Here is a 24,277-nt window from a genome sequence, read left to right as displayed (position 1 = left end):
CCATATAGTCACTGGCTTTTGTTTGATATCTAGTGTTAACGTTAACATTGTCATCACCCAGTAATACGCCGCCAACAGGCACGTAGCCTCCGTATCCTGCCCTGAAGAAGAGGCGTTTGATTCTCACACGTGGTTACCCTCCTGTATGGATATACTGGACATACGGCACCACCATCAACAGCAGCAGCCAGTCAACCGCAGACAGATGATATTTCAGGTGAAACTACAGGTGTAACACTTAATATAACACATAATCAGAGCCGGTCGACCCTATACGCACACTACACAAGTTGCGTAGGGCCTTATGAGCTACGCAAGGGCTTTGCCTTCTCCTCCTGTCAAAGTGGGTGTCAATGTTTACAACTCTGATGAGGGAATGAAGCTGAACTGAAGAGAAAATAACATCCTGAGAGTGAACAGAGTGAACAGTAATCAGGTAAACTCCTCTCCAAGTTTGATATCATTCAAGTTGCTGCTCCTCCCTGTGTCTGTCTGATGTTAGCTGAGCTCCTGTCTGTCTGTCTGTGTCCTGCTTACGACACATCCAGGGCTCCTCTGTGACTTTGTGTCTGACAGCAGTGAGAATGAAATAAAACTATTTATCACGTCTGATGAGCGCCAATGTGCAACAGTGTTTATAATCTGTAGCTCAAAGATAACTGCGTTGCGTGTGAACATGCAATCATATTCGTGTGCACGCTTTCCTGCAGCAGCCTCTGAGGAGACCAGTCTGTCTGTCTGTCTGTCCAGACAATATATGGACATGATGTTACTCCTCTGAGGTGACCAGGAATGTAAAAAGTATTCAGGTCCTTTACTGAAGCAAAAGTATTAATATCACACTGTAAAACTTCTTCACTGCAAGTGAAAGTTTTAAATGGCATCATGTCCTTTGCAATTAGAGTTGCACAATTAATTGCAATATTATTGAAAATCGCAATATGGCCAAGTACAGTATCCAAATTGCAGACAGAAATCCCAAATTTTACTTACTTTTGTGGTGCATAAATGCCCTGGCCTTAAAACTCTTCCAGATGAAAGAAAATATGTGTTTGGTACACACCCCAGCAAATATCACGTCATCATAATGAAATGAACATTCCGACTAATGGTATCACACTTGCAATTTCAGTCAAAATAATCTCAATATGACTACCATATTGTGCAGCTCTCTTTGCAATATCAGTGTTTTCACTGATGCAAAACAGCCCCACATTGCTACTGTGTTTGGGAGACTGTTGCTAACTTTGGTATTGACTGAGTTTTTCACATCATTGTGATCAAACACAGTTATCATGATGATTAAAAATTGAAATTATAATACTAACTTTCAGGAATTTTATTGCGGTTTATCATAAAACCAATTATTATTTCATCCATACAGGCAGCCAAATGAAAAGTACCATCTTTTTAATAAAATTAAAAATTTCTTTTGGTTTGAGCGTATTTGAAAACATTTGCCTTTAAGGGTACTGTAAGACATGCTGTGGGAACTTATATACTATCCTCCATAAAGGCATTGTTGTTATTTATAGTTCCCATTACATCACACTGGCCATAGGCAGGGTGGTGCAAAGATGTGATCCTAGTATACGCAGACGTAAAGCCTTATGCAACGATGGTCAGGCACAAATGGCACAGTGTCAATGTGCTGAAGGGGAGAACATGCAAAGGTTACATACAATCATACTTGTGAGACAGACACACTGTGTATGCTTTCTATAGAAATGTCTCTGAATACATTATCATCAGAACTGCAATTTTGTATCAGCTGACTTTTTAACACTGTTAACCTGTGCAAGAAAGAACACATTTGAAGAAAATGCCATAGTTTTAACATGGTGATTACATCGAATCATCATAATAAATCTAATTTAATATACTGCAAAACAGCCATTTTGATATATTAATCAGAAAGTCTAATATCTTAGTATCTGTCTGTAAATCTCAGAATTAAATTCAACTAGAGTTGCATGTTGTCTCTGCGATCAAACCCTGAGGGGTGTGTGTGTGTGAATGTGCTTGAATGTGTGTGTGCGTGCATGGGTGTGTGATGGATTTGCTGCTCATGCTGTTCTCGCACCACACACCAGACACAGGGGGTCCCTGAGCTCTCAAACAAGGCTATGTTTACTTAAATTACTGTACACACACAGTCAGACAGGCAGGCAGGCAGACACACACACACACACACACACACACACACACACACACACACACACAAACGGCTACGAAGAATAATAAAAAACTGGAGGAACGGGCGCAGAGTGAAGAGGAAGAGGTAAAGGAGAAGGAAGAAAGCTGCAGGAAAGAGGGAGTTGCTGTGCACAAAAAGCTTGGAGGAAAAAGAAGAGGAGCAGGATGAGGAAGAAGATGATGATGATGGTACTGTAACATTTGAGGGGTGTCAAGCACAGGGTGTGAGGCTGTAAGATACACATTCATGTGGTGCAGTGGACTGTATCTTATCAATCTTCATTTCTTTCCCACCGCTGGAAAGTCAATGACCAGTTTTACAGAAGAACATTGGTCAGATTTTTCTTTGTCAGCTTCATTTTCACACCTTGAAGTGCCAATCTTGAAGATTTTCATTTAAACAGATGTCTGTTATGTCACGATCACAGAGTGAGGTAACACAATGGTGACTGAGCCTATGGCCCACTGAAAAAGGTAACGTTCCCAGATGTATGCTGTTTTAAGTTGCTACAAATGCAAACTGCATATTCTCTGCTGCTGCAGCTTCATATTACAAGCATTAATCTGGTGAAACATGATTAGACTTTTATTCTGAAGTAGTCACAGGAAAAGCGATGTGTTTTTCAGTGAGCTTGGCAGCTACCATCAAAAATGTGTCTACAAAACCAGATAACCGTAATGTTCGGCATTTATTGACAGCGGATCAATTTAGTAATGGAACTAGCGGGAGCAGCGACAGTGGACTGTCAAATGAAGAGCTGCAGACAACAGGCTGCACACCTCCAACTTCTCAGAGAAGTAACCAACTCCTTTCACTGTTCCCTGCTCTCATGCCATGTGCAGCATAAAATCAGATTATGGTTGTAGGTCTTACTCCAGCCTTTATGGGGGCAGAATTTTATTTGGGGGCCTTTTACCGCCTGAGTGCTAATAGTTATTGTTAATGCTTTAGTAATTTGCACACCTACTGCAAATAACACACCCACTATGAATTTCATTGGTTATAATTGTGTTTTTATGTCATATTAATGTCAGCCTGGCATGTTTTTAAGTATACTGGGCTCTTGGAAGTTATGACAAACATTTTTGGGTATATCTCAACATTTTTACGTCAGGAATGACTGATTGATTGATTGAGGAAATAAATGGCAGGTGAACCCATAATCAAATAAATTATTAGTTGCAGGATAGTGAGTATTGGACAACTTCTTTGAAGAATATAAATTTGGTTATATGCAAAAACTGTGCACGCTGACAGAGTGCGGTCTTTGACTTAAACAGGCTTTTTATACATTTTTAAGGGAATTTTCCCCTGAGTACAAATTAATTTTAAAAGCTTGAAAAATTCCTTCTCAGTCACAAAATACTGCTTCCATACAAAAACAATTACAGTGAATCCAGTGATAACCAAACAATAGTGTTGAAAATGAAGCCTACCTGAACTGAGCGAGCAGCAGGCCTCCCAGGGACGACCCACAGATGGAGAAGCCCATGGCGATGACGCCGTTCCAGAAGCCGAGCTCCCGCGCAGTCATGTGATGATCCAACAGGAAAAGAGGAAACATGGTCACTGCACCCTGCTCACCTGTGGACACAGTGACAAGAGAAAGAGGTGGACACAGACAGAAGATCAGGAGAAATTTTTGTTGTTTTGTTTTTTTAAACATTCATTTTTCAGATAAAAATTATTCTACTATTACTAATAACTGGTTATAAAACATTCTCAATTTATCATTGAGAATGTTTTATAACTCTTATTTATCTCAATTACTGATGTCTCAACATGACTCCGTAAGTTAATGAGACCATCTGCGAGAGATCACCCATTATCAATGTCTGCCACGGGATCGGATTCTCCTTGAAATCAGATGAAACAAGCTGGTGTTTACATTTTCCCAGGCAGAGATACAGTGAGTCCTACATTAGTCAGTTAAAAAGAAGCAGGAGGAGAATTTTATTGGGATAATTTAATTTTTTATATTATATTTTGTGGTTGTGATGGTGGAAACACTACTGCTTTTGTCCACAGGGGCCTAAAAATGAGACCCCTGATCTAGAACATTGCATAAAACATTGAAATATGTTCTCTCTTACAGAGCAAAAGCACAATCATCTAAGGCTGTAGGATTCAACACCAATACAAATGCATTCACTGCCACAATCCCATGTAAAATATGCCATTGTTAATCACCAGAGAAAAAGGACAATGAGAGAAAGAAGGAGAAAAAGAGGAAAAAGCAAGAGTAAAATATACAATCAATACACCATGTGTTATGTACTGTAAGTCTCTGACTAAGCATTACTATTTTTTACATACAGTAAATATGTGAGACACCTCCTGAATACACACGCCTGTTCCAATCACAGTCAAGTACAACGAGGATGTTGTACCAAACTGTTTAGCCTGCAAGACTGAACAACATGGTTTTCTTGAGATGACAACTGCAGAATCAAATACAGCACACCAACACGCAGCGCACCTATGCCTATTCCTGGAAAGTGTCAATAATAGATGCCTGACAAGAAAAAGAATACCCTCAGTCACTTTATCAAACGGGGGCCTAGCACTTTTCCTAAAGCACAAAAAGGAAAACACAACAAAAACACAAAAACTTCCACAGATGAAACAGACCTCACAAAGACCTTTCAGTCAAAATAAAAAGTTTCTGTCAGGCAGTAAGACTTTCTCTGTGTGGCGTTGAGTGTGGGGGTAATGTTGTGCTGAACATTACAGTAAAATATTCAGTGGCGCCGACTACACGCCATTATTATATTAATGGAGACTGACTTCAGAAAGACAGTGGGACCAAGGAGCTGCGTGAGTGACAGCTTGGCTCCCAGACTGCTGTCAAAGACGACGCAACACAACCGACGACTCACTCACTCAGTCAGCCAGGAGACAAACAAAAATAGAGAAAGAGGAAAAAAAGACAGATGAAACAGACTGAAATGAAAAAAATAATAATAATAAGAGAAAGCTGAGAAGCTCCCAGTGATAGGGAGTGCAGCAGCAGAACGAGAGTGTCACCGCTGTAACAGTGGTGTGACAACCCAGCAGAAACATGGGGAAGGAAATATGACTCTGTGTAGGAAACACTCTTCTCTCACTTCTGTCACTCACGTTTCACTGCTGGCAATTTACAGAGTTAACAGAGACAAGGACGACTACGTTCAAGTTGATCAGGAAAATTAAATTACTCAATAAAATGGTGACTTTTCCAAAACATATCTACTTGTCTGACAAAATGTTTTGTTTTTCTTTCAGATAAAGTATATAAGTGAAACAGATATAATTCTCTCTGCAGATGTCTGTGACATCACGGTAGACATATTGAACATTATTTGCACTCAGACTGAACCATAAATTGAATTTGTTTAGTGTAATTTTACAAACGAGTCCCACAAGGGTCAATATTAAACTCAAAAGTGGGCCAGCTTTATATTACTGGCTGCCACCTTTGTTGAAAATTCCAACAAAAATGCAGGCTTTTTTTTTTTTTATACCTCCTGACTTCCATACTGGTGAAAACTGTGATGAACAAATCGTACTAAATTGGTCTCATCTAACACCTATTCTGATTGTTAATGTGTAATTTATTTATTTTACATAACACAGAAAATAATTGAAGTTTTTCAATAGCTTGTGAACCGGTTACTCCAAATCAATGCCTACTTCACAGAAAAAAAAAGAGAAAAAAGAGGTGTGTGTATACATGTGTGTGTGTGTGTGTGTGTGTGTGTGTGTGTGTGTGTGTGTGTGTGTGTGTGTGTGTGTATAGATACATAGATAGATAGATAGATAGATAGATAGAGATAGAGAGAGAGAGAGAGAGAGAGAGAGAGAGAGAGCCATGAGAGTGAAATGTGCATAGAAATATTGCCAGTCATCTCCAACTGATTGTTTGTTATGTTTGTTGAGTCCTGTACCAAATTAAACAGCACCATTTGTCACAGTCTTTGTTTTTTAAATCTTTTTTGTTCCATCTTGGTATGAAATTTAAACTCCCAATGACACTTTTCTCTGTCAAATCGTGATTCTGCCACCACCATACTTTGTACACCTTGCATGCCACGCATGTCCTCCAGCCTTTGCCACCTTCGTCTCAAAAACATACATGGAAAACCCTTTACCAGTGCCTAAATTGTTTGTTCTGGATATAAATTACATATGTAGGGTATCGAGAATATTGAAATTTGTTTTATTTGCAGATGATACCAGTATTTTCTGTTCTGGGGAAAATTCGCAGCAGCAGCTTTTGGAGTTGGTCACGACAGAAATGAGTAAATTAAAAATGTGGTTTGACGCAAAAAAGTAATCATTAAACATGCCGTTTGGAAATTACAAGTTACAAGAACATACAAGTTATGATACACAGTAAAAGAGTGTATGAAAAGTATATGAAAAGAAATTTCTGGATATGATACTAGACCACAAAATCTGCTGGAAACCTCATATAAAATATGTACGAGTAAAGCTGGCGTGGAGCGTGGTAGTGCTGGGAAAAAATAGACACTGTGGATCACAAAGCTTTGTACACTTTGTTTTGTTCACTTGTATTACCAGATTAGAATTTAAAGAGTTGATACAGTCAGTGATGACTGTGTTTGAAATTATATTTCATTATTGTAATGTAATTTTATTAATAAGTCCCACAGGGGTCAGTATTCTGTATGTAAATGACATATGTAAAGTGTCACAAATATTGAATTTTGTTTTATTGGCAGACGATACCAATATTTTGTATTCTGGAGAAAAATTTGCAGCAGCTTTTGGAGGCGGTCACAAAAAAAAAAAGAATAAATTAAAAATGTGGTTTGACAGAAAAACAAATTATCATTACATTATACTGTTTGGAATAATAAACACACAAGTACAAGTTTAATAAATAAATTTAATAAATTTCTGTTTGTGATATTGAACCACAAAATCTGCTGGTAACCTCATATAAAATATGTACGAGCAAAGTTGGCACGGAGTGTTGCGGTTTTGGGAAAAACTAGACATACCGCAGATCACAAAGCTTTGTACACTCTGTTTTGTTCACTTGTATTACCATATTAGAATAACTGTGTGGAGGTATGGAGCAACATCTGTACAAGCATCCTGCAATAATAAGGCATACTACAAAAACAAGCAATAAGGATAGAAAACAATGCTGGATATCGAGAACACACTAATAGTCTGTTTTTAAAGTCACATGTATTGAGACTCAGGGATCTGCCAGAATGTAAGACAGCACAAATAATGTACAAAGAAAGAAATAATTTGCTTCTCTGCAATAAACAAAAATGTTCTTGGACAGAGAGGGTGGTTGCAACCTAAGAGGAAAATTTCATTTGAAACAATTTTGTATTCGAACCAATCTTAAAAGTATGTGCATATCAATCTGTGGTGTGCTTCTGTTGAATAGACTGGAGGAAGAAATCAAGAAAAGTAAAGATAAAAAATATATTCAAAAAAATATTCGGGCAATATGGTTGGTAGTGGTTTTCATTTTCCTTTTCACATTCTTTATTGGGAAGCATTAATTAGGTATGAACAGGATGAATATAGTGGTTCTAGATGTGGGGATGGACACTGAGGTAAAGAATGGGTTTACATGACTGATTGATTAAGTTTTGATAGATTATTATAAAATAGTGATATAAGCTAATATTTTTAAGCACTTGCCCACACACCCACCAAGCCCCTAAATTTGGTGGCCAGTACATTTTTGGTGCCCCAAATATTAAACAAACCCAAAACAAACAAAGAATTTAACAAAGCCTATCTTAACAGTGACACTTTTCCTATGAATTGTGATGTGGTGTTTCCTGAAGACAATGTTTCTGATGAAGATCGAGCTAGACTTCTTGGCCAGTTGAGGAAACTGGTGACACGCAGTGCTTTATGTCCTTAGGTGTGTCAGATTCTAGACAGTTAAACTTAAACTCCTGCTTCCATTCACTAGTAAATTTTGTGTTTAATAGCCTGTCTTTTGTGTTTCTGGTTCTTCTGTAAGGATTGTGTTAGCAGTTTGAGAAGGCTTAGTAAACCGACTCTTCAGAAGCACTGATATATAGGTAGCTAGCCAGCGACGAGTACTGTTCGTTGTTTGTGTAGAACGGTGAATTAAAAGGCTCACAGTCTGGGGATTAAACTTCGTGACTGCAAGGGGGCTACCTTCATGGAATATTTATTAGATCATTTGTTTATTGACTGGTTTTCTGTTTTTTTCTGATCATTTTATGTTTCTTGCTGTCTTTTTTTGTTTTCTTAAATGATATTGTTAGTTTTGATTATTATTATTGTTTTGTTTGTTTGTTTGTTTGTTTTCACTAAAAGGAGGGAAAGCTTGGAAAGCTTGTGGCTTCCTGAACTCTCCTGATACATTTTTTATGAATTTCTTTCATTATTTTATATGTGCGCAAATAAAAAAATAAATCATTAAAAAAAATGGTTGCCACAGTGTAACTGTGTAGTCATGGGCTACTGGACCATGGTTAATATCATATTTTATGTTTGAAATTGATAAATCAAATCAGTCACATGACAGTAATATATTGCACTGTCCAGTGAAAACCACTTATCTCCAAATTTGGTGATTTTTAATTTTTCGATCTCCCATTTCTTGAGCCAAACAAACCAATTACAAAGCCACTGGATCATCTACAAAAATGTACTGCCACAAAACTTTTTCTGCTCATGAAGAGTTTTGGAGTTGCATGGTTTTCACAGGATATCAAGTATATGGAAATTCTAAAGTCAAACCCATGAGGTGGTCAAACCCAAGATACCAGACTTGAAACAGATCTTGATAATACACCACATTAGATTACGACCACTCCACACACCCAGTGGGAGCTGCACTGATACACTCACGCCCTCTCTGTGCATTATTCACATTTTAATCTCTGTCATCCTCTGTGCTGAACAGTTTTGAGCTGCATCAACTGTGCGGTAAGCATATTAGTCATAATAAAGTAAACATTGGCAGCAGCAGTACCCATGATGCCTGGGTTGTTTACCCATGGTTCTGTGCTCCCGATCCTGTCTGCCTGTTGTTTAGCTCAAAGCTCAGAGCTTACACAGTCCTGCCTTCAACTAATTATTTCTTTAAAGAGGGGTGGGGGGGGGGGGGGGGGGGGGTGGGGGGAAGGGCGTGCAGACAAACACAACCAGGCTGATTATTCCTTTCTATAAATATTCTCAAGGCAACAATTGTCCATTTCAGCAGGGATTTCATTAGACATCCGCAAAGATTAAACAAGTAGAGTGAAGGGGAAGGAGAAAGGGGTGGAACGAGTGCGAAAGGGGGAGAAGATGAGAGAGAGGGAACGGAGAGGGGAGAAAAGTGGAGGACTAAGAGCGAGTCAGTGATAACAAGAGAAAAACAAAGAAAGAGAAAGGAGATATAAACGACAGAAGGTGGAAAAAGGCCAAGAGAGGTAGACAGAAAGAAATGAGACACTGCAGGAAATGACAATCATAATGCTTTTATTTCAAAAATAAAAAAGACGGCAGTTAAACATGACTGGAGAGAAAGGAGAGCAGCCAGGGATGGAGACAGCTACAGACAGAGGAAGAGGAGGAGGGGGGCAGATGAACAGAGACATTGTTAGGAGGTTAGTGAAGAGGAAACAGAGCAGGAATGGCAGGCTCAAAGAAAACTCTGTGTTTATGTTTACATTAGAGACAGACAGCACAGAAAGACCAAACAATTTAACATTCAGAGGGAAAGTGACTGGAAGAAGAGAAGCAGGGTCGTTTTATTTGCCCTCATCATTTAAAGGTGATTTACTAGACTTGTAAGCAAGTGTAGCAGGGTCCAAGACATGGAGAGGAACAAAACAATTAAATTTTTCATCATGTGTACTCAAACTCAAAAAAAAAAAAAAAAGACATGGATAGTATGGCTTAACCATTTTGCAGAGAGAATTTAGAAGTTAGAAGCTCTGTTTGCCACTCTGCACAGTTTTGGTGAAAAAAAAGGCACTGACCTCAGGAAAATGAGTTGTGGCTCTGCTTCAACTGGCGACCAAAGTTTCTGACAGAAATTAAGCTTGAAAATTGGAAATGTGGCACCAATATCGGGTCAGAAACAAGCTCAAATTCATACAATGAATGCCGAGTTTGAGAGGTTTCCAGCTCTGTGCTTTGGTACTGACTTTTCTTCACAGACAGGGTCCAAGTTCAAAAACAAAAACAGGGACAACACCCCAAAACAAGTTCATGGCTATTTAAATGTAATCTGATAGCAGTTGTAGGGTTACTTATTGTTGCTGTCTAATGAATTCCAGTGTGTTCCTTTATTTGCTTTACTTTGTGAGCTATTAAATAATCCCTTCACAAATCCAAATGATGGTCTGAAAAATGTCACAAACTTTGATGTTGCTTACCTAGTCATGGATGAGGATAATTACTGAAGATTAGAAACAGGAGGGAAAGTGACAGTATTATTATATAGTAAGGACATTATTTATTAAAAAATTACTCAAAATGATTAATCAATTATCAAAATAGGTGGCGATTAATTTAGCAGTTGATACATAATTGATTAATTGTTGCAGCTCTATAGTATAGGTAATTCTACTCATAACACCCTTATCCATGTTGATTAGATAAGAGAGATGGTCGAGTGTATGTGTGAATATATAAAGTATATATGTATGTATATATGGTAGAGGGGGTTTGGGTGGTAGTATATTGAGACATCAGAGTAGGTTAAGGGTGAGATGAGGGTAAGAGGTCGATGAGGACAGTGGGGTCAAATCCTAACGTCCATGCTGCAGCTCAGACAAAAGAGCTGGCAGAGCAGGAGAGATCACTGAGGACACTGAGTCCCCCTGCAGAACAACATTATCTCTCCCTGCCGAGAGCACGGTAAACAGAGACAGGTTCATACATACTACATGTTTGAGCACAACACACACACACACACACACACACACACACACACACACACACACACACACACACACACACACACACACACACACAAATACAAACGTCTATGTGCATTCACACACACATCTTTCATCACCTCAGGCGCCCTGCGGACAAAACAGTAAACAGAGCCCTGTCTATACACACTTTCACAATATCCTATGCATATTAGTCTATTGACACACACACACACACACACACACACACACACAGTAAGAGCCTCTGCAGATCAATGCAGATGTCAAGGAGTTCTCCGTGGCCTGCAGGGCTAAGGAACATGGGAAAATACATTCTGTAGCTACGTAGAAGCACAACAACCACTATCTCTCTCCACCCACCAGGTTACTGGGTTGATCGTGTTTGTTCTCTGTGTTTATTTTCTGAAAAATTATGTAATATAAATATCCATTCAGGGTCTTGGAGCGAATACACTGTCCCCAACATTTTCAATGAAGTTTCAGTAATTGCTATAGGAACTTGACTGTGCTACATGAATCCGAATTTTTATCTTAAAAAGCAACTAGATAAAAGTCTAGGGCTGGCCAATATAACATTTATAATATATAAATGTATCATGGTAAAATGTTTCATTTTGGTTGATACTGATATTTATTGATCACTTTTATTTACCTTTTTTAAACAACGATGAGTAGATAACAGGTTGAATTTAACCATTTTATTCTAAATTTAAAGAGACAGTGTGTAGAATTTGAGTGACATCCAGCAATCAACTTGCAGACTGCAAACACCCTCCCCTTCTAGGCGTGCAGCAAAACCTATGATGGCTGCAAAACTCACAAAAAACTTGAAAAGCCGTATCTAGAGTCAGTGTCTCATTCATCTGTTCTGAGCTACTGTTTGGATTAAATGTACAATAAGTTCTGCTGCTAGGATCTCAAACAGCATCTAAAGACATAGTTTAATAAAGTAGTGAAGCAGTGTGGAATCATAGGTGTTGTTATTTTCAATCTAAACAACCTCCATAGCTGCAGAAAATGTATCTGACGTGACTCAGGCAGAAATGTTAATTACATCACTCTCACCTCACTCTCGTGTTTTCCCAAAAGTTACAAGCAGTTAGCATGAAATTACCCTTAATAAATTAAGGATTTCTCTGCATTTGAATTTTATTGAAAACATTTGGGATAACACAAGTACACAGCTTAACAAAATATAGGCCTGTCTAGCATTTTCTCAACATTTTAATGCTGAAATAGTACATTTTGTAGCTTTAACCATTTTATTTATGAAGGCACACAGGAAAATCTTAAAAAATAACCAGTTGAACTGTCCTTTTTTATTGAGAATTTCCTCACCATTTGCCTTCACTTTCTAACTCCATGCTGTTTCTGCTGTTGTGCCACATGTCAATGGTGTAACTGAACTACACACCTGTTACATGCTTGGCTGTTTGCGTGTCACTAGTAGCACGCTCTTTCAGCAAGGGATATGATAGGGTGTTTATAAGCCAGGGCGTATATGTTATGTGCTTTCATTGCAGTTTGCCTTTAATGCTTTTCAGGTCCATTCTATCAAAATGATTTTCTTATTGTTACTGATGAAGTGTCTATCACCAGTACACATAGTTTTATTCATATTATCAATTATTATCCATTGACGAAAGCACATAATGCTGGTTTTGATCATTATGACAGAAAATAAACTTTGTATTTGGGTTTCTGGGATTAAAAAAAAAGACTGGACCTTTAAACATCTATAAAGATCTTGCACCTATATGTCTCTGCATGGATAAGTGTGTTTAATTCTATTGCCATTTTGCTCTTTTCCCCTCTCAGGGCACCATGTGGTGATTGTTCATTAATTCATCCCCTCCTTCAGCCTCCCTCCCTGCAGTCCTCCTTTTTCCCTCTGGAAAATACCCCCCATTCCTCCCTCCCCAACTTTCTCTCTTCTCTCATTGCCACTCTTCCGCCTCCCTTCATCTCTCCGAACGCCATCACCTCCCCCATCCTGCTATCATCCACTTCTGCTGGCGTCCATGCCTTTAAAATTGTCCTGCACACAGGGTCGGAGGTTTCATGACAATGGTGCATTTGTTTTTTAATGGATCAATGGTACAATATATTTTACTATATTTGCAACCTGAGTGCAAACACAGTCTTTTGCGACAGGGAATTACTGTTACATACGCCAAATATCTATAAGAAATAAATAAATATAATAGCAATTAGATTCCTTTGGCAAAAATGGTCCTTTTGCCACACAGGACACAGGAGTTGCTGGTCTACCTCTGCCTCAGTCTGCCTGTTAGTTTATTTCATATTGATATTGATTTTATTTGATGTGATATTGTGTGTACATGAGCCTCTTATTCAAGTCAGCATTCATTCAGCACACTAACTATCGTCTAATACAATAGCTCTCAAGGTTTTAATTATCAGTTTTTGTTAAAACTCATTTATTATTTTTATTATTTTACCATTTACCCCTGTAGCTGTGTTTTATGAGGAAATGGTTGAGGAGGAGTATTGGGACAAAGCTTTTCCCTTTTTGTGTGTTCATCCATGCAATCCTACATCCACCTGGTCAATTCCCAGAGAAAGCCACCATCAGGGTCCACCTCTTTTCACCATCATTCACGTCCCTTTCTAAAGATACAAGACTACCGACTCTCTACCTTTAAAAGAAACGGCTCTGATGGGTGCAACATTTCAGCATCATATACACTAAGTATGTGTTGTTAAATGCAAATAATATTAGAATAATTGAGGTCTAGCAATAGCATTTTAATTCAAAGCATTTAAGACAGTGGTTCCCAATCTGTGCGGTGGGCTAGAGCTGCAACAATTAATCAATTAATCGATGATGAATCATTTTTTAAATTAACTGTCAACTAAAGAAAAAATGTAAAAATTCTCTGAGTCTATCTTTTTAAATGTGAATATTTTCTGGTTTCTTTACTCCTCTGTGACATTAAACTCAATATCTTTGGGTTGTGGACAAAAGGAGACATTTGAAAACATTGCTTTGGGTTTTGGGAAATACTAATCAACATTTTTTTAATAGACAACACATCTAATCAATGAATTGAGAGATTTGGCAGACTAATCAACAATGAAAATAATCATTAGTTGCAGCCCTAGCACAGGTCCCCCTGGAGGGGTATACAGCCACTGCAGGGAGGGCATGTATGACCAGAGGGGAAAATATAGAAACTAAGTTGAATGAACATGATTTCTGTGGGGAAAATAAACAAAAAAGTTTGAAGATCCTATTGTGCTAACTTTTATTTCACTAAAATATAACTCGGATCCTTTTATTAGCCCCTATCATTGATAGTGATTGTTAAAAATTGTGGGGTGGGGATCTGCTTCAGCTTCTGTAGGGGGGCACGACAGAAAAAGTAAGGTATTGATCTAGATGACAAAAAAAATGTAGTAAGTAATACTTGAGTCTGCAGTATCTAAAAATAAGGATTGACATTTTGAGTTACAATTAATGGTGCCATACTGTAAATATCAAATCAGAAATCGATCAAAATTACAAAAATCTAATCCAAAATCAAAGGCAGACAGTTTAGATGGAAGAATCAAATCAAGTTGTGACCTTAAAATCAAAAGTCACATTGAATCATGGATTTGGAGAATCATAATAGTCCTAGTTATAACTGCTTAGTGAGCAACTTCATATGCAAACACAGAAGTAAACTGGCCCTGTTTCCAAGGATGACAACAACAGGATACTAAAATGATTGTGCACTCCTTATTTGTCTCTTTCCTGGCCTTTTTCTCCTACATTTCCTCTCACGAGTACCTAACTCCCTCCCCCTCCTGCCCTCCGTCCGTCCCTGCAAGTCTACCCAGACAGTTCTCCCATCATGCCTGTAGCCTCAGATGGCACAAGGGTCACAGTTCAGACATGAGGCTCTCCATGATTGGCCGCTGTATTGGCGCAAACTCAGAGTTCATTAGGGATAGATGAGGGAGAGGGGTCTGTGCTTGTATCTGTATGTGTGTGTGTGTGTGTGTTAGTGTGTGAAGCGTAGGGGGGGCTCAGACAGGCAGATCACCGGTCTCACACAAACATACCCACACACCCCTTGAACAAAAACAATACTGTCTCACATAGGCAATTACACTGGCACATCCCGGCCTAATCTAAAAGATTACACAATCCTTTTTTCCTGCAAAGGTGGGAAATATTTAGAGTACTACAAGAGAAGATGTTAACAAGTGACACCGCTGTTAATGAATCCATGGAGTTCAATCACGACACTGAAAACACGTTTAATTCTTGTTGTAAGAGGCATCAGGAGTGTGTGTGTGAGTATAACAGGGAGAGTTGTTGGGGGGGGGTTGCTCCCTAGACAGATTAGGGGGTCCAGCCAGCCTTCATATTTTGTCTAGTAGTGTCGTCTGCTGGGCTCATCCGATTACTGAGCCACCCTTAACACTCTCTCAAAAACACACATGTACACACACAATTTAAAAACAAAAGCGTAGATTTTCAAGCACACACACAAGGAAAGACTATGCAAATGTGAGGAGACAATTATATTCCCACCACCCACATACACACACACAAGCGTGATGCGCCGTCTTCCATTTCAGTTTCTGAACGCAACAGACACAAAGACACTCTAATCCTTACATAATCCCCTTCTGCTACCAAACACCAAACTCTGGTCATATCAACTCTCTCTCCCACACACACCAGCTTGACTGATGCAAAACTACTTTAAAATTTTAGTTTCTTATTGGAACTAACTAGTTCACACACAAAACTGTCGGCATGAACTCAATATGCATTCAAACTAGCATTGTGTTCTCGTTCAAGTGCCTTAGGTTTATACTTTTATAACTGTGGCATTAAAAACTACTGCCTTATCTCAGCAGGGCCTGTGTTTTCCACTGTACAAACAGGACCTGCTGAGACACAACACATTGTCAAGCAATAACAACTTCCCCAACTTCTTCAGCACACTCACTCCTGAGTTCAGTCCTCATGGACACACCAACAGAGACATCTAGTGGTGAGTTGTAGGCTCTACATGAATGCAGGAGAACAACTAAAGAAAAAACCTATTATTGCGTTGGGGAAGTTTTTTTCTGTCTGATAAACTGCTCTCCTATTTATAGGTAGAACGGGCAATCAGAGTGCTCCTATGTGCTGTTTTCGGAACTTTTTCTTTCTCATCTCTTACTTCCTTTACTGGTGTCCATCATGATAATTTTAACTCAGTCTGTGCTTGAGTTGTCACCAAACAAGAACTTTTAACTTTGACTAAATACTGAAAAACGATACTCAATACCATAGCAAAAGTGGGGGGAAAAAAAGTCTAACACACACAAAAAAGTGTGTTTTTTTCCTTTTTTCAAATTTACAAACTGCACAGTGTTGGCACAGAAAAAGTCACTCAACACTGTTTAGTTTTGCTGTGGTGCAAGCCAGATTCAACAATTCAAATTTCAACCTGAGGTCTTGGATGAGCTCTTAGATCTTTTTTTTAAAGCTTTGCTACTTTCGATACATCAAATGTTATTGGTATTGAAAAATACTAAAAGTATCAATACTTTTCACAACCTTAGTCTGTGCACATGATTAGAGCTGCAATGATAAGGTCATCAACCTGAAACCACTTTGATAATTGATTATAGTTGCAGTTATTTTCATTTTTGATTAATCTGCCTGTTATTTTCATGTTTAATTGTTTAGTCTAAAAACAATCCTTTCCTTCCTTTGTTCAACCAACAGCCCAAGACCAAAAGACTCTTAATCTACTGTACATACTAACATAATTGACAAAGAAAAGACTGTTGCCAAAGTCACCACTGTCATTAGTGGGTGATGCTGAGGACAGCCAGTCTCTTGCTGATGATGACGTTGCAGAAGACGGTAAGCATTAACAAACCCATCGAACTCTGTGTCAAAAATTGCTGTAACAACCCTGAGCATGGTAATGGCCATCAAACACTTCCTTCATAATGTTTACACTCTTATACACTCTTAAGAAAACACAAAGTTTATTACAGGTTAATGACTAGAAAAACTTAACAGAGTGCTGAGCTATGGCATATACTGTTGACCTGCTATCTCCCCCTAAAGATCCCATGTGCCTCCCAAAAAACATGACAACAATGGATCTACAATAGGGCTGAGTACTGAACTTTGATATTTTTATGTAGAGCTGCACAATACTTGTATTATCAAATGTATTATCAAATGTGGCCAAGTGCCATATCCAAATTGCAGGAACACATTGCCATGTTTTGAAAGAGAAAAACTATTCTAAGAGAAAACACTATTGCAATGAAGTCCTGTAGTGCTGCAAAAATGCTCTGGCCTAAAAACCTTGTTCTCCAGAGGAAAGACAAAATGTTTGTTTAGTACAGACCCCTACAAATATCTCATCATCACAATTTTAACAGTTTAGTTCAGCAACGATGAAAACTTTAATGCAAAAATGATCATTCCCCCTAATCAAAAAGCATAACGCAATCACAGTTACAATCAAAATAACACATATCACAGTATGACTTTTTATACCAAATCGTACAGCCCTACTTTTCTGATGTCGATTGAAGTGCTTCAGGAGTTTTGTAAAAATACCTTATTATTTGATAGCAAATATCAATATCTGAGGCGTTTGATGATTATCTATATTTTTATATATTATTATATTTATATATTTTTATATAGTATACTTTTCTATCCTTATAATGTACAGTTATTCCATCAGTTTTTTCATTTTAGTCCAGCTATCCAGGTTGAGTAAAATGTGCAGCGTAAAAACTGTTTCTGCAGCTTTTCTCAGGTCTTTGAACAGTGAGGAATTTTACTGTAATGTGTAATGTTTTTTTTTTAAATAAAAAACGAACATTACAAAAATTATAAAATTTAATTTATAACATTGGAATCAAAAAGCATTGTTCAGGAGCTGGTATTGATGCAAAGGTACTGGTACAGGTTGCAAAAAAATCTGAATGATACCCAGCCATAAGAAAGGCAGGGGTGAAGTGAAAGAGGTTAATCGGACTCACCTAGTTTGTATGTCAGCACATACAGGACTGTCCAAGGGGTGCCAGGCACTGCCAGCAGCTTCCTCCACACCCTCCATGGCTTCACAGCATCTGCTCCCTGCCCTCCCCTCCTGCTGCCATCTGCCTGCTGGCCCCTTACAGTCTCATCGTCCAGTACAGGGGCCCCCCACACAAACAGAGCCACACCTGCATACACAAACGTCAGCAGCATAAACATCCAGCTCCATCCAGCCACGTCGATCACAGCCAGCAGCCCACCTCCAGCAAACACCGATCCAGCTTTATAGCCTACGACTTGGGCTGTGTTGCCCAGCCCCAGCTCCCCACGACCTTTCAACAACCCCACGGCAGCCCCGTCTACAGCAATATCCTGGACTGAGGCCAAGCTGTTCATGGCCAACAGGGTTCCTGCCACTCCCCAGATATGTGCTTCTGGAGCGAGGGCAGCACTGGAGAGGCATGTCAGAGCCAGTCCAGAAACTGTCCCCACCAGCCAGCGACGCTTGGTGCCAACCCGGTCCACCAGAGGGGCCCAGAGTACCTTGAGGACCCAGGGGAAGTAAAGTATCTTGGTGAAGCCAATGCGGGTGAGGGAGTGACCAGCTCCACGCAGATAGACAGGAAGCAGGGAGGACTGGAGACCATAGGGGATGCCCTGGACAAAGTACAGCAGGCCCAGGAAGACTAGTTTGTCATTCATGATCTACCTCCAAAAGTGACCCTCTTTTCTTTTCTGCAGTGGTCCATTGGTCAAGTCATTGTCTTTTATTCTGGTTCTGTGGGAGCACTTCAAATGGACAGGCCGACCCAGATGAGCTGACTAACCTGGAATGAAAAGACAAAAAGTGTGAAGTTCAGATTTTACCTGCAACAGAATCCCTGAATGTTATTATTAAAGGTGACCTCATTGAAGTTACAGAGGTGAAGTATTTAGCGATAATTTTAGAGTCAGAGTTTAATTTCAAATGTCACGCAAAAAAGATTTGTAAAACAATTAAGGCTAACCTTAGCTATATTAAGATGACATTTGACTGTGCCCTACCATCTCTAAAGCCAAAGATATTCTCATATCTGTACTATGGTTTAACTACCAGGTCCCAGGACGACCAGTCTGTAATAAAATCAACAGATCATCTGTAAAATCAGAACATGAAAATCTTGGACAAAGGCAAATAAGGTTCCATCATTGCCATATTTAAAGTAAATTTTAATTTTTGCAAACTTAGTTGATTTACATTATGTAAAACTTTTAAGGATGTAACAATATAAGTCTAAATACTGTCATGATATCTACTGTGAAATTACATGATTAATTATTTTATTTCATTATTTTTTTTAAAAAAGGGACTGCTGCTATTGTTTTTGTTTGCAATTATACATAAATAATTCAGACCATCACTGACAAAGCCAATTCATGATATTTTTTGAATATGCTTAAGTCATGACTGGCTAATTTATTTTATTTAAACAGGGAAACAGAAGCACTTTAAGTTAAAAGGAAAAATATATATATACAAACAAAAAAGGCTGAACACATCAAATATAGCTAGCTTTAAAGCTACTACAAAGTGTTTTCATTTTGTGTTCATTTTGGGGGGCCCTGTAGACTAAAGAGACAGTGTTTTTCACAGTAATAATCACCAAATATAACATCAAAAATACAATTATGGAAATAAAAGTCTCCTCCTGCTTCCTTTTAACTGGCTGACCTACTACTCACTGTGACTTTGCCTGAGACAACGAAACACTGGCTCTTTTCAGTACAGTACTTTGCTTTTGAAATAAATCCATAAAATCATTAATATTTTATGTCAAATAAATGTATGCCAAATAATTGGTTTTTTGGTAAGTGATGATGTAATCAGTGGAATACTGTGCAGTGAGCAGGTCATTATCATATCATGATATCAATATAATCACCCTAATATCACCTAGACCATATATAATTTCATTATTGGTGTGGAACTTATAACGATCTTGTAAAGGATATGGTAGCTAAAGACTTTCACCGCTCCTCTAAGCAGCCTTAAAAGGCTGTCTCTGCTGCTGTTATACTGCTTCTCTGCCCAGCTCAGTTATCATATCAGTAACGTTCACAGGCTAAGGTTAGCCCCTCGAAGTCAATGACTCAAATGTACAGAAATGTGCAATCAGACTTTCAAAATAACACCGACCACGTGTGTATTCATCATTTCACCTGTATAAAAACACAAACGTGATTTTAAATCGTTGACATTCAGCTGACAGGTAGGACAATTAAGTTTGCTGCCAAACTGACAGACTGTAAGCTACTGTTAGCTAGCTAGCTTGCTGTCATGCAACCGTTAGTAAAAGACCAGTTTTAAAACATATTTATACCGCATGTCAATGTTATTTAGGCATTTGTTGAGATGACAAAAATAGTTCAGTAACTGTTATGAGATAAATCTTAACACATACTGGGAGAGAGATTGTTGGTTAGCTTTGCGTTAGCAAACCACAGGAGCTGCTCCGCTTGTTTATAGTTGTTGGTCGTGTCCAGATAATAACCCCAGACTCGCGGAAGATCTCGCGAGAATTAAAATTTTAACCCAAACCATAATTTATCCCTAACCATAACCAAGTAGTTTTGTCCCCATTTCACAGCACATCTTGATTACAGCGTTATAAAAGTTAATTAGTAGCACAACGTACGCAATGAAGAAACACTGTATACAAATCTCGCGAGAGTTTCGAGATATAGGGTTCCCGTCCAGACACGACGATAGTTTGAGGCGTGTGTGAGCCATTAGGTTGCCACGTTCTGTGAAAGCAATCCCCCTTCTGCGGTTGGAGAACCAAGAAGGTGTCATATCACTTCAATAAATTAAAAATGTTAAAATAATTAAATGCAGTAGTAGCAAATCTTCACATTTGTGGAACTGGAGCCATGAAATGTTTTTCCATGACAATGACTTTATTGATTATCAAAATAGCTGTATTTTATATGTTTTGTATATAAAAGTATTTAATTTGTAAAGTAACTAGCAACTAAAGCTATCAGTAAAATGTATCATATTTCTCTCTGAAATGAAGCGCAGTAGAATTAGAGCATGTCACGAGAAGAAAATATTCAAGTAAAGTACCTCAGATTATGTACAGTACTTGACTAAACATACTTAATCCATCTGTCACCCTTTCTGTGTGATTCAGTGTTCATTCATTACTGAGATTAATGTTCATTGTGTTACATTAACTTTTATAATTGTATATTATGGATTTACAGTGTGTTGTGATAGTGCTAGGGTTTTTAAATCATTCTAAATCATTTCTAAGGGTAAGTACTCGTTATTGCTCACTATTAGTGCTTAAATATTTGACAACATACAGACAGTCGGTGTATGTCTGTGTCCTGTATGTGAATGTGCAAAGAAACCAAACCCACTCCAATAAGCCTTCATACAAAAAGCGTGTATTTGCAAGTTTGCACTATGATCACCGATTTCAGCTTCTCTCGGATCTGCCTCTTACCTGTGCCGCTTACCTGCGGCTGCGTCCAAAGTTCAAATTATTTGAACTTTCAAATTATTCAAATGTTAATTACTGACTATAACACCACAGTAAAATCTCGGCAGGAAGAGTATTGCTTGGCGAAATGTCAATAGTCAGATCGGGCTACCATGTAGCGTTTGGGGTTGCCTAGCAACGGTGAATAGCTCGCACTTGTTGACATATATATACATGTTCATACACATACATATGTGTAGTAGCTGTTTAGAATAGTGGTTAATGCTTCTGACTGTGAGACGGAGGAGCGGAGTTCGAATCCCAGTCAGGGCATTACCATCTAGACAGTGATGGCCCTTAGGCAAGGCCCTTAGCGCTACAAGCCTACACCACCACCACCAGAGGAAAAGGAGCAATGCATTGTGGGATGCTGCTGAACGATTACTTGGAATCAATTGGAATATACTAAAAGGCCATCTAATTACTTGTAAGGCACATCTGCCTAACAAGTAAATAGATCTGCCTTATAGAGAATAGCAACTACTTAATTTTTTTATATGAGCATTTAAATCAACTAATGTTCTTATAATAATACATGTATCCTATAACACTTGTCCCAATGTTCAGCATACTGTTTTACACTAGTATGTGTACCACTGCTGTATATATTGTTGTACATTAATTACATACAAATGCATATGTTCACATATTCTTACACGTCTTAGGTTTTTTTCTACTGTTGTATATAGTTTAATTCACAATGCACATGTTAACTAATATTTTATTTTTATTTCTTAAAAGCTTTATCTCTACAGAATATTTTTATCTTAACTTCTATATTCTATATGCTTATATTTGTAGAAATAAAAAAAAAATATATATATATATATATATTTTTTTTTTTTTTTTTTTTTTTTTTTTTACACACACACACACACACACACACACACACACACACACACACACACACACACACACACATACTTATATTCTAGTCTTCCTTGAATGGGTCCAACTGTAACACTAGCAATTTCCCTCCTGGGATTGATAAAGTATATCTGATTCTGCCTGTGATAAGTCATTGTATATTGAGCAGGATAATGTACAGTGAGCAGGTCAGTATTGTAAAATAAACCTCTTCAGGATGAAGTAAGACCCTCTGCTTTGTGTCAGGGTCCTGCATCATCCTGTCAGGGTTTATTTCACGATACTGACAGAAAAGATTTTCACAATATTGTAAGTTGTATTTATTAAGATAAATATGTCAAATTTTTTACAGTTTGCTTTACATTACTTAAGTCGGCATAACATTACAGCGTTCACTAAACACCATGAATGGAGAAGCACACCCCAAAATAAACAGATAGCGTTCATATTAAACATGACTTCACAGGAGACAAGTTTTACACATACTGTGAGGCATTTATTGAATCGCATATATCACATCCTATAACATGTCAAATGATGTACCTATCATCCATGACAGTAAACTGAAGGATTCACTGAATCCAACACAGTAAAGCAGCATAAAGATGATAAAACTTACCGCTGCCATGTCTGCAGTTATGTCACAGTCAGTACTGCTCCATCCTTGAGCTTCAGTTTTGAAGTGAATCTTGTTTTGTATTGACCGTGGATGAAGAAGCAGTCCGAAGTAAAATGGTTAGCGCGCGCACGGGCACACACACACACACACACACACACACACAAACAACACTTTACCGGCGTTGTGAGGACATTTTATTAAAAAATAAAATTAATAATAAAAATTAATCCACTGGGTCTTCTGTGGGTCAGATGATGGGAGAAAATGCAAACATTTGTGCTCGTTCCTGCAGCCAACAACAAAGCACTTGTTGTGCTTTCCTTGTGCCTGCGACATCTCTGTTTGCCTGTGCAGCGTTACCGGAGAAAAAAATGGCGACCGGGAGGCGGACTCGTAGATTTTCAGTGGGCGGCACAGACGCGCAGCACAGGGGGTGTCTCCTGCTCAGAGGAGGCGCTTGCCCGGCTATGTTGCCCACTCAGGGCAATACCATCTATACAGTGTCAGCTCTTAGGCAAGGCCCTTAGTGCTATCGGCCTACACTAGAAGTGGGACACCCTGATTTGCAGTAAGGCAGAGCACGTGGAATGTTGCTGTACGAGACAACCTGGATGTGTTGGAATTCGTAGGAGGCCGTTTGGTGGGATCTACCGCTTACCTGCGGCTGCGCTCTAAATTCAAATTATTCAAATGTTAATTACTGACTATAACACACCACAGCAAAATCTCGGCAGGAAGAGTATTGCTTGGCGAAATGTCAATAGTCAGATCGGGCTACCATGTAGCGTTTGGGGTTGCCTAGCAACGGTGAATAGCTCGCACTTGTTGACATATATATACATGTTCATACACATACATATGTGTAGTAGCTGTTTAGAATAGTGGTTAATGCTACTGACTGTGAGACGGAGGAGCGGGGTTCGAATCCCCGTCAGGGCATTACCATCTAGACAGTGATGGCCCTTAGGCAAGGCCCTTAGCGCTACAAGCCTACACCACCACCACCACCAGAGGAAAAGGAGCAATGCATTGTGGGATGCTGCTGAACGATTACTTGGAATCAATTGGAATATACTAAAAGGCCATCTAATTACTTGTAAGGCACATCTGCCTAACAAGTAAATAGATCTGCCTTACAAGTTA

The 24,277-nt window shown here is 38.6% G+C and overlaps 1 protein-coding gene across 1 annotated transcript in view; it reads right to left on the bottom strand.

Moving 5' to 3' along the window:
- The window catches only part of slc33a2 (solute carrier family 33 member 2), a 36,584-nt gene extending 15,767 nt beyond the window's left edge, over positions 1–20,817 (bottom strand). Inside the window, exons 1-3 of the mRNA XM_084728932.1 lie at positions 20,563–20,817; positions 18,124–18,948; positions 3,634–3,781 (exon numbers count right to left, since the gene is read on the bottom strand). Of these exons, the coding sequence (XP_084585058.1) occupies positions 3,634–3,781; positions 18,124–18,823 (848 nt within the window). The 5' untranslated portion in view covers positions 18,824–18,948; positions 20,563–20,817. The remainder of the gene's footprint in view (positions 1–3,633; positions 3,782–18,123; positions 18,949–20,562) is intronic.
- Positions 20,818–24,277: the final 3,460 nt, after the last annotated feature.

This window comes from Lutjanus erythropterus, chromosome 10 (assembly GCF_056507025.1).
Source record: "Lutjanus erythropterus isolate fLutEry1 chromosome 10, fLutEry1.hap2, whole genome shotgun sequence".
Taxonomy (NCBI): Eukaryota; Metazoa; Chordata; class Actinopteri; order Lutjaniformes; family Lutjanidae; genus Lutjanus; species Lutjanus erythropterus.
Note: the sequence above shows the minus strand (reverse complement) of the source record. Positions and strands in the feature narration are given on the sequence as shown.